The sequence below is a fragment of the Eschscholzia californica genome, unplaced genomic scaffold, assembly GCF_041429995.1.
Source record: "Eschscholzia californica isolate CP2 unplaced genomic scaffold, dmEscCali1.0.p SCAF_4, whole genome shotgun sequence".
NCBI classification, from domain to species: Eukaryota; Viridiplantae; Streptophyta; class Magnoliopsida; order Ranunculales; family Papaveraceae; genus Eschscholzia; species Eschscholzia californica.
In genome coordinates, this window is record NW_028238461.1 from 3,299,196 (window position 1) to 3,311,389 (window position 12,194).

Genomic DNA, 12,194 nt, shown 5'->3' on the forward strand with positions numbered 1-12,194 from the left:
GATAGTAGGCCGAATGGTCTGAAACTTAACCCGAAGATTGTGTAACCTTTGCTTCTTTAACAAAATTACGCTTGAAGGAACAGAAAAGAATCAACCTTTGGCCTAGTTTTAGACCATCAACCATGGAAGGGATGGAACGTTATAGAAAGTTTCTAAAAATTTCTCTATATCACAAAGGGAACACTACACCATAGTAGTTGCGACCTTCGACAGAAATTACGGCCATTCCAAGGGCCTTAGCTGAATCTCCTTCAGTCAATATCAAAGTGCATTATCGAATTTTCAACCTCCTGCATCTTCAAGCTTTCGTGATTCGCCCGTTGTCGTTTTGCTCCATCAGTTTTCTTAAGATCTTTACTAGCCCTGCAATCCCCCCATGAGAGAAGACTCTCTACTACCCCATATTTATATAGCTCGCTTTAACTAGCTTCCATCAAATATGACCCATCATCTTCAAGATGGGTCATAGTATTTCTAAAATTTCATCACTTTCTAAAAATTTTAGACTTTCCCTTTTTTAGTGAACAACTTAGGCAGGAAAATAATAATGCCACTTGAAAAAAAAGAAGTAGGCGCAAAAATATCTCTCCACCTACTTATAGCCCACACCTGCCTATTTTATCTACACATAATTTTATCAGTTTCTAAAATTTAGGGTTTCCCTTTTTAGTGAACAACTTCTAAAACAAAACAATGTTTTTTTATGAAAGTTCCCCCCAAACTACAATTTTACTATAACTCCAACTTTCCCTCTTTCTGACTCTATATATATAATAGGGTGTACAGTATATAGTTTGATTACCAGGCCGCCAGAAACTTTGTACAATAAGTTTAACTACCTACTAGAATACCAATTCAACAACAACAAAAAAAAAAAATCAATGGGGAGGAAGAAAATATACATTGAGAAGATTGATGACAATCAAAAAAGAATGGTGGCATTCACAAAGAGACGCCAAGGTTTATTCAAAAAAGTAGCCGATGTTTGTATAGAACAAGATGACGCTATGATTGTTGTTGTCTCGTTCTCTCGAGGTGGGAAGGCCTACTCGTTCGCTCCTCAATCTCCCGATGTAATCATTGATCGATATCTTACAGAAAGAAGAACTAAACCGAACCGAAAACGAGAGAGAAATAGTACCTCAGACAATCATGACATTGATATGAATGTTGGTAATATTGACTCACCTTCAGGTGGTGGTTGTTGTTGTAAGTTATGGTTGAATAACATAGACATAGAAGAAATCGATTCCATGAATAAATTATTGAGTTTAGAAACTAAATTGATCAATTTGAAAAAAAGTGTGTTTAACAAATTAGACAAGTTCATATCACCATCACCATCCTCATCGTCGACAGAAATCGATGGTAGTAGTGGTTGTAGTAGTATAGATATGAGCACGGAGGCAGAAGACGACCATGAGGAAGAGAATGACGAGGGCAATCACAACCTCGAAGCTTCTATGTATTTGGGAAGAGATCATGGTGAGATAATGAAAGAAAATCAGCTACCTCCTCTGCCTCCATTACTACTCAATGAATTTAATCCAACAGGTAATTTTATGTCAGAATTAAATATGTTTCTATAATAACAGATTAGTTTTTTATTTGTAATTATTATTGGCAATAGTTCATTAATTGTTGTAAAGTTTTAAATCCGCCTCTAATTAGTGTTAAAGGTGCCTTCTTCCTTCTTCTAAATAGACGGTGATGAAGAGGCGGTTGAGATCCAATGTGTTGGCTTGAAATAACTTTTTCGTAGTCCCTTTGAGATTTATCTCATATTTTCAATATTTAGGAGTTCTCGAAGATTCTTGATATATTATGTTTCCTAGTTTGTAGATTTCTTAGGAGATGTTTCCCCTTTAAAAGATTCTTCAAGCTCAAGTTTAATAAATACTTAAGATCCTCACTGACTGAGATCTTTGATAGGATTTCGGGACTAAAACAATCGTGTCGGCTCTCAATTCTGTATTTGAATGACAGACCTCCTTCAGATTCAACCTCCCTGTTGACTTGATGCGGGTTGATCAATTTGATTTTTGGTCTTTCTTGACTTACTAACCTTAGTCAACTAACCAATTTTTAGATCATCGAGTCCAAAGCCCACAAAAGACCAAGAGAGGGATGTACTAATAGCAAAAGAAAAGGGGTGCCTTTAGAGACACCTTATTGTACTATTCCCTAAGCTTTAAAAGTCCCACCAACACAATTCCTACTCAAACATTCCCACTCTATATATAATAATAATTGAATGCATTAGGGAATTTGAGTCGTTTCTGTAGTTATGTTATTTCTCTTTATTTTATTCCATCTATCGTAATATTGTTTTATTAGTAATCTTCACCCATGGATCTACGAGTAAAAGTATTTGTTATTTTTCTTCAATCTAATATAATCTTCACCCATGGATCTACGAGTAAAAGTATTTGTTATTTTTCTTCAATCTAATTTTTTGTGATATCTTATTGTTATTCAGGGAAGATTACAAGCATGGGACAAGAAAGTGATCATTATTGCAATTCATTTCTGGCTACAAAAAGTGGATATAATCCTATGTGATTTGACAGTTATCATCTTCTTACATAAGCTAATCTGGTTCTGTTAAGTTGAACTTTTTGTTTCAAATTCATGTCAATGATACGATTACATTTACCATGGGGAACCAATTTACTCCGTTGCATCACAAATATAGTTTTCTCCAACATCTCGTGTCTTTCACCCAATCTAATTTGATTAAAGTTAAAATTATGTTTCAAATTCATTGTGCATGAAATTTCTGAAGGCAAATATATACAGACACTAAAAAGCAATAACCATAAAAAAGCAACAGCACAGATGCAATAGCCATAAAAATCATGTGAACTTTCAACAACAAAAAAATCATGTGAAGTTAGAATTTTGTGAGTGCTCATGCAAAAAGTGTTGAAAGGAATAAATAATCTTTTACCAACTTCACAATTTTTAATTTCATCAAAAAAAAAACTTCACAATTTTTAGTAACTCTAACAATTGATAAGATCAACCAAGTCTTACATTATCCTCTCATCAAAAAAAAAAAAATTCAAACATTGAAATTCTTGGATAGTCATGATGAATCTGGATCTCCTCACTCTGATCTTCTACTTCCTTTTAACAAGGACCCTATTAAATTTAAGGTCCCTCATAATCAAAATATTCATTTCGGTCTCAAACTACAACATTTCAAGCTCCAGTAATACTGGTTAACCGTAACCTTTGTACATGAAACTAATACATGTCAAGCTATATTGCGAGAGCTCTAGCTCTCTAAATCACTACTCATCTTTGTTTATGTCAATCATTTATCTTCTAATGAAGTTAGTGTTTAGTTGCAGGATTCTTAACAAAAGTGGGTTTTGGTAGGAATCAAGAATTCTTGGTCTATTTGGCTACCAAGAATCTTAGGACTCTTGAATCTTAAGGATTTTTAGTTTCAAAATTTGTATTGGACCAAAATCTCACCTTACCCCCTAGGATTTGCTAGGATTTTGGATTAATAAACCTAAATTTCAAACATAAAATCAACAAAAAAAATATTTCCTTCTTACAAAATAATTATTTTAAAAATATTTTTTTTTCAAAAATCGTTTTTTTCCCAAAAACTCTTCAAAACATGGTTTTTTTCCTCGAAATCATTTTTTTCCAAACCCCGATTTTTTCGACAACCATTTTTTTTGCGAATTCGATTTTTTTTCCCGAAAACAGATTTTTCCTTGAAAACTATTTTTTCTCCAAACCCGTTTTTTAAATATCATTTGTTTTCCTTGAAATTAGGGGCGGGAATCGGACGGGCTCGGGCATAATATAGCCGGACTCGGGCGGGTTCGGGCACGAGTATGCCTAGCCCGCGTCAAGTTGTCGGGCAGATCAGGCCAGACAAAAGTCACCAATTTAGGTCTTGTAGCCCGTCCGAGCCCGCCTGCCCGAGCGGGCTCCATCGGACTCGGGTAGCTTTACTTGAAAAATATAAAAAAAACAAACAAATTTTCTAATATAAAAACAAATAATTACTTAAAATAACATTTCATATATGTATGTTTTTAACAAAAGTACATAATTATCAAAAAGCCCAAAATAATAACAAAAAGTGCATATTTTCAAAAGATCCAAAATAATAACAAAAAGTTACATATCTCTCCTTCGTTAATCGAGCGATTGAACTTGAGACGTGCTAGGAGTTGCTTCAGGAAATCCGTCGTTTAACCGATCAAACTCCTTCAAAGTAACATTAAGTTGATGTTTCCACCAATCTTTCGAATCCAATTAAAATCTTGTTTTAGAAAAAAAAAAATTAAAAATCAAGTAATATCTGTTGAATCCAACTAAAGACCTGTTTTAGAAAAGAAAAAATATAATTTTAAAAATCAAATAATATATGTTGTAGATAGAAAAAAAAAAAAAAAAAAAAAAAAAAAAAAAAGCATACTAATTTATCAACTACCTAGTCTTTCTGAAACAGATCTCTGATCTGTTTGATCAGACAGATCAATGGTTAAATCTGTCTGATCAAACAGATCAGACTTCAACAATTAAAATCTGTTTCAGAAAGAAAAAAAAATCCACTATATCTTCATTCATGTTACATCATGATTACATGACAAATAACAAAATCAACCAAATCAGATACACTTCACCAATATTTCTAAAATAGATCACAAATCTATTTGATCAGACAGATCAATGGTTGATTTCGATATGTCTGATCAAACAGATCTGACTCATAAATGAGTTCAGATCTGTTTCAGGAACTACAAATGAATCACAAAAACTAAACAACACAACCTAAACCTAAATATACGATATTTCTTTATCGTTTCTGAAACAGATCTGAAGTTTCTTTATCTGTTTCAGATGTGTTTCAGAAACTACATATCATCATCAAAAAAGAAAAAGAAAAACAATATCAAAGATATTTCATTGTTGTTTCTGAAACAGATTTGATATTTCTTTTTACTGTTTCAGATTTGTTTCATAAACTACATAACATCATCAATCATCACATCAAAATAAAAAAAAAGTAACAACAGAATATCATAAACCTCATCGTTCAAAGTTGAGTTCGAAGACTTAACCGCGTCATTTGATCCGTAGATCATCGGCGTATATCTATACAGTTAGACAAACATCAACTTATCCATCTTCTTTGCTCTTTATTCGTAAGTCGTGCCCACATGCAGAAGTAACGAACTAACAAAGTAATAACTTTACTAAATACTAACACTACTAACCATTGTTGTAGACTTTGAACCTTTTGTTGTTGGATAATGGAGTCGGAGGATTTAGGGTAAGTTCATGGTTGACCCAAGTGGTAAGTGAGTCTTAAGGATTTAGGGTAAGTTCATGGTTGATGAGAAAAGGAGACGGAGAGAGAGAGAGAGATAGGCGTTAGGTTTAGACTTAGGGTTTCTGATCTGGGGGAGGCTTTTATAAGAGATGAAGGATCAAGTGGTTTAGATCCAATGGCTGAGATATAACTTGAAGAGGAGCCCTATCTCAGTCGTTGGATCTATACTATTGCACGCGGATCCTAAGTTGGGTACGAGTAGGGTAGCCGGGCGGATCGGGTAGTCGGGTATCGGTCTCACACGCGGACTCGGGTGGCGGGCAGGTAGACGCGAACGGGTAGCAGGCTGGTCTAGCGAGTCGGGACTCGGAATTGAGGGCATGCCCGAGTCCCTCCTTATAAGCCCGATTTCCACGGGTCGGGTAAGCCCGGCTCGTGTAGCCTTCGGTCTGCGGGTCCAAACGGTCTGGGCAGATCGGGCCGGATCCCGGGTTCTCAGACCGTTTTCCCACCCCTAATTGAAATTTCCTGAAAACTTTTTTGCTTCATTAAGACTGTTTTTTCACAAAAAACGGTTTCCGGGAAAAAACTATTTTCGTGAAAAAAGAGGTTTCATGAAATCTCGGTTGCCGAAAAAAGTGGTTTTCGAAAAGAAAAAAAAAATTCGGGGAAAAAATTTATTTTCGGGAAAAACTATTTTTGAAAAAAAAAAAAAAATTGTTTACGGAAAAAATTTGAAATAGTTTTCGAAAAAAAAATTATGAAGAAAACGGAGGGTTCTCGAATGAAACGATATTGGAAAAAACTAGTTTTGAGAACAATACTTTTTAAATAAACGCTTAAAAATACTTAAATAATAATAAATCATATGATTCTTATTAGTTGTCAAACAACCCAAAAAATATTATCGATTCATGAATCCGTAGAATCATGAATTCACGGATTCGTGTTTCCGTCAACCAAACACACCATAATATCTTTTTGTGTGGAGCATTTTTTTTTTAAACCATTTGAAACCATATTTCATTCATAAGTGATTCAATCACATGTGACATGGATGATAATTCTTATTTCTTTGAGAACTACATGAGAGTTACATACCTTCAAATGTAAAGTGTCTCATGAAGGGAAAGAAATTGACAAGACACAGACACAAAGATCCTATAGATCGAGAATTAAAGACCCTAAAGGTCGACAAAAAGAAAATTGCAACAATAATATAATACTAGTAAAAGTGAAATCTTGATCGTTCTCTTCTCTTGACTTGTAATTTCATCTTCAATCTTCTTGAATTGTTCATCGTAGAATTCAACAATATTGAATATTCTTTTCTCACTGACATCTGTATTCATACTTCCATTCCATAAACATATAAAATCACCAACTAGTTGATTAAGTCCTCCATCGAATTTAATTTTTGTAACTTTAAAAAATGCATATGTGATCCATGTTAGAGAGAGAAGAACAAGAGGAAGAGAAAAAATCCAATAAGAAGAACTGTGTGGAATAAGATTTGATTCCATAAAATCTCTCTCTAAAACCTACACTCCAAGATCTTATTATAGATATAACATAAACAACAAAGAGGAAAATCCGTAGGAGGCCCTCCTCCAGAAAACACGAAGATCTAGAAAGTAGTTTAAGAGAGAGGGAAAAGAAAAAACGGTTATTCAGGGGAAGAGGTCGAGAGGATAGAGATCAAAAGTACAGCTAACTAAACCCAAAACAAGAGCGAAATAGTACCTCAGACAATGACATTGATATGAGTGTTGGTGATGCCAGTTGCCACACCTTCGGGTGGTTGTTGTGAGTTTCGGGCGATCCCATTGTTCTAACTTTTTTTTTTTTTCTTATGTTGAACTATCCCATTATTCTAACTGAATGAAAATAATTTATTTATTATAGTATTTAAAGGCAAATCTCTTTACTATGACCCTAACAATTATGTGACGGAGTCTTGGAAAATAGGGTCAAACTTGAATTCCATAAAAGGCGAAAGTTCAAACAAATAGTTGTTCATAAATTAGGAGGCCATTTTACCCTTCAATGTGTATTAATGTTAGGTTATTTGCTACCACGTCTTTTCTCGTCCTACTTGTGTTGTCATTTTATTTTATTTCTTGAGAAGGGAGGTGGGGTCAATTATCAAACAACCTCTAGGCTAAAAGTCGTGGAGACAAAGAAAGAACAATTACACATTTATCATTAAGTACTCCACATATAAATAAAGAAGTAGACCATTCACAACAAGTAGAACAAGAGGAGGAAGAAGATCATAAATCAAAAAAATTGAAACTTGGGTTGGTTTTTTCCATATTATATCAGACAAGGGAAAGGAAATTCAGTTGCTCAAAATGGAGAGAGAATCAGATCTTCAACTCCCTATAAATTCCTCAACTTTGACTTCTGCCCAAGAAAAGGTACCGAGTTTAATTCGAACCCGTTTATTTTCTGAGGTTTCTGTTCTTAAAATTTTCTTTTAGGAGTAATGGTGGCCTTTCAACAAAAAAAAAAAAAAAGAGTAATGGTGGTGTCATTTTCCGTTCTTCAAAATTTATTTTTGAATTTCATTTCAATTGGGATTGCTAATTCTCATCTCTGTTTTATGTTATCTAATTTGAAAAACTAAATGTTTAACCATGTCTATAAAGTCCAAAGGACAAAAAATGATCAAATAGTCTCAAGAAAATACTCAAGATACATAAGTTATGAATTTGATAATTAAAGAGTCCAACTTTACATCTAAACATGAATTCTAAGTTGGAAAGATAGGAGATACTATGCCCAATTAATCAACTTATACAGTAATTGTTAAAAGTCTAAATTGAATAGCTATGTGATATTTAGGTGTTGTTTGGGGTATGTAAGACTTTTGTGGAAAAAAAATTAGTGAATCCAATTTGACATTATTCGATTTAAAGTTAACTCTAAGGGGCCTAAAGCACATCCCACCTACTTAATAATCAAGTTCAATAAATCCTAGATTTCCACTTCTAGAAATCAAACCTAGGACCTCCAGGTTGCAGATTAGGTGTCCAACCACTACACCAAGAAGTGAAACTTTATTAGATTAAAGAGAAATGTCACGTGGCTCCCTCAGAATTTCTCATACTTTAGGAGGTGGCGAAGTAACTTTTTATCATATTTTAAGAGGCCACGCGAGAATCGATCACACATTAAGGGGTAAAAAGGGAAATAACCCTTTATCTTTAGTCCCTCTCTTTCCTTATTCACAATCACCACTATGAAACTAGGGTTTTGAAGAACACAAAATCATGATTGGAAATAAAAATCGAGTTTTTAGAGTTTTCTGACAACCGCCCTGGTAACCTTGGGCCACCACCTACAGCCCCAACCACCCACTCATCACTCACCAAAAATACGAAGGATACCGAGTAGAGAGAAAGTCGGTAATGGTGGTGGTTGTGGGGGTGAGAGTTGGTGGTGTTGTGAGGGGAGTGAAGGAGGAAAGAGAGGGGAAGAAAACAAGAAGGAGATTGAGCGAAGAGAGAGAGGGAGAGAGAGAGAAGTCAATAATGGTGGTGGTGTTTGGAGAAGAGGTGGAAGAAGATGTGAATTTCTTTGTAAAATTCGTCGACAATAACAGTATGTCATCGATTTTTATCAGTATGAAAAAAAAAATGTGGTTGATTGGATTTGGAAAAAGTAAAAAAAAATATTCCATCCAAATTTGGGTAGTCCAAAAAAAAGTTTGTATCTCTAAGGGGGTATTGTCAAAAAAAACTCTAGAAACATTGACAAGTCAAGTCAACCATTGATGACCTATAAACAAACTACAAACCGAATGGAAGAAGTTCGTTAAGACCTCCCACTATCTAATTATTCATTTCGAATCCCTCATATTTGAGCTTCTTCTATTTTACTCAACTCTGAGATCATCGCCGATCTTCTAATCTCTCCAAAGGTAATGAAACCTAAAACCATCAATAATTTTTACATTACTCCTATAACATTTCCTATTGCGATGTGTTGATTTCTAGGGTTAGGTTTATTCCGTTCGATCTCTTCTTCATGTGATATCTGAATTCTTTTTAGATCCTTTCATTTTAGATCTTAAAAAACAACCTACTTTTCAGATTGATAATTGGAACTATTGAATTCGATTGTTTGGTGATTATTCTCTTAGAAAACATATGACTAACGATTGCTATGAGAAAACATATTTGATATCTTAGCGAACTAGGGTTACAATTTTGGATTTTAATTTGTTTTGAAGATACAATTTTCCACATTATATCTGGTTTTGTTAGATTTAGCCCTAACCTTCTATATGGACCATCTTGGTTGAACACTTTAACTATAATGAATTTCTTTCAATCAGGCTACCCTCCCTACTTAAATTCCTAATTTGGTAAACCTCGTTATCGTTCCAAAAGAATCGTGCGATTCAAACGCATGGGTTTGTGAACATTCTAAAGATGGATGTCACTCTGAGTCATATTGAATTATTTGTGTTAAACTTACCACTCATTGAACTTCAAGTTGGAATATGTTTTTCTCGGCTAAATTTTGGGAGGTATATATATATATTTGATATTGAACCATAAGAAGTAACGGTGTCTCGATTATATGATTGTGATAGTCTGACAAGAGTGTCCGGAGTCTGGGCTACAGGTGAAAGCTTAGTAAGTACTAGAACTATCTTCAAGTGGAGTGAACGGGAGGCACAATTAGTCTCTTCAAATATCCTCTTATATATATTAAAGGTGCGGGCGCAGGACCTTAGACTATCACATCAGGCGGATCTGCTAATGGTAGCGGATCTGCTAATGGTAGCGGATCAGCTAGGTATTGGAATAAGAACCTTCACTTAGGCCTTTTGAGGGGGCTCGTGGTGCCTTCGCCAAGAACAAAACCCCATACCCATAGACTTAGTCTGGGGTGTCAAAAGCGGAGGAGACAATAGCGATAACTGCTAAGGTTTTGGGGCGTTACAAAGTATAGTTTACCAATTAGGACTGGTTGGTAAACTATACTTTGAATGATGTTATTTGAATGATGTTGTGTTTGCAGAAATTCTTCTCTGTAAATCTCTTCAAAACAAGTTGTCTTTGTTCCCACATTCTTCCTGATAATCAATATCGTATCTAGGGGTTTTCCAAGTTCATCTGTATTTGCGGTTATTTGTTGTTAATCTGGCAAGAAACTTTTCGTTTGTTTTGAATGATGTTGTGTTTGTCAGGAAGTTATTTGAACGATGTTGTATTTGCAGAAATTCTTCTCTGTGTAAATCTCTTCAAAACAAGTTGTCTTTGTTCCCACATTCTTCCTAATAATCAATATCGTATCTAGGGGTTTTCCAAGTTCATCTGTATTTGCGGTTATTTGTTGTTAATCTGGCAAGAAACTTTTCGTTTGTTTTGTTCAGATAGCACTGGAAAAAGAAACAAACCAGAAGGAAATGGAAGTCGTATCAGAAATAAAGTCTTCGTTGAACCCGGACGCCCCTATCTTTATACCAGAGCATTTCCATGAAGTAGAGGATTTCTCTCCAGAATGGTGGGATCTGGTGAAGACATCGACATGGTTCCGCGACTTCTGGCTCAATAAGAATAAAGAAGAGGAGGATTACTTTTTTGATGATAACGACAAGAATGAATTAGCAGCTTTACTTCCAGACTCATTTAACATTATCATTTCTGAAGAAGAAGAAGAGTTCCATAAGATGGAAGGTGAGCTAGATGATATGGTACGATCTTCTGAAGCTGAAGAGCACAAGAATGAATCATCGAGTTCAGAGAGCAAGAAACCATCACAATTAGGTATTGAAAATCATTTATCTCTGTCTTCTACATTTTGATATACTTCTTTTTTTTCGTACGAGGAAAATATTATCATGCAACCCATACGTTAATCGTGATGAATTTGCTTCGATGAAAACAGAGATCGATGAAACACAAGCACCATGATGTACGGGGAGTAACCAATCCAGTATAGGAGCATAAAATGCGGCAGTAGCAGTAGCAGCAGCCCATTCTTCATCTACCCAGATACGTTAAATCTCTTGCATGTTGTTGATAGCTTTTGATTTTCAACTCTACCACCGATTCATCAATGACTGATTAAAACAGTATTTTTCAGTTTTTCGTTTGTGTTTTTTGTATAGTCGAACAAGAACTTGCATCTTGTATTTTGTTCCCCCTTCCTATGATTATGTTAATATGTTTACTGATCATGGAAATATTTCTTGCAAAAAAAAAAAAGACAATGTAAAGAATGAAGGAAATGTGTTGGATTGTTAAACAAAACAGTAATCGCTTGAACTGGATTGTCGGGCTCGTTTGATCATTGAACAGAGATTATAGACTATCATATAAGATGGTGTGAAATCACCCAGCTATCCTCTCCTAATGTTTGGCATATTTCTTGTGCTAAATTTGGAGCAGACCCCAGAACACAAGTTCTTGTACTAGTAAGAATTATAAATCAATGTCAATTACAACTTTAAAGGAAGACAGGATATGTAGTTGGGTTTCGGGCGGATGAGGAAGTCGAAGGACTCCACAAAGTCTGCCCCGACCCCTGACCAGCTGACACGCAAGTCAGTTTGATCCTTCATTAAGAAAATGGTTATTTCCCACAAGGCCGCAACGCCTCTTGGCTTATGTACAACTTCCCGAGTTCGCTCCTCTATTAACTTTGACCGTTTTGTTTTTGTGGTCTGCGCTCAGTTAACTCTGGCTTTCCAACACCTTCGTCAACATCTTCAAACTAACCAAAAGTTGGATTGTTTTTATATCTTCTCTCCCATAGTCATCTTCCTTCTCTCTCATCTCCCTCTTCTCTCTTCACAGTTCTAACCATGGGGATATCAATGGCAAAAACCTCTGCCATAAGGAGAGAGATGAATGGAGAGGGGATGGAGATG

General features: G+C 35.2%; 1 protein-coding gene across 1 annotated transcript; it reads left to right on the forward strand.

The window, feature by feature from the left end:
• The first annotated feature begins 802 nt into the window (after positions 1–802).
• On the forward strand, positions 803–2,608 carry LOC147541618 (floral homeotic protein FBP1-like). The gene is made up of 2 exons (XM_086638558.1): positions 803–1,554; positions 2,480–2,608. Exons 1-2 carry the CDS (start codon positions 882–884, stop codon positions 2,560–2,562), a joined length of 756 nt encoding a protein of 251 aa, XP_086494684.1. The 5' UTR covers positions 803–881; the 3' UTR covers positions 2,563–2,608.
• Positions 2,609–12,194: the final 9,586 nt, after the last annotated feature.

Coding starts and splice junctions, on each gene's coding strand:
- LOC147541618 (XM_086638558.1), top strand. CDS start 882: ATGGGGAGGAAGAAAATATACATTGAGAAGATTGATGACAATCAAAAA. Junction 1,555..2,479: donor CAATGAATTTAATCCAACAG/GTAATTTTATGT, acceptor ATTGTTATTCAG/GGAAGATTACAAGCATGGGA.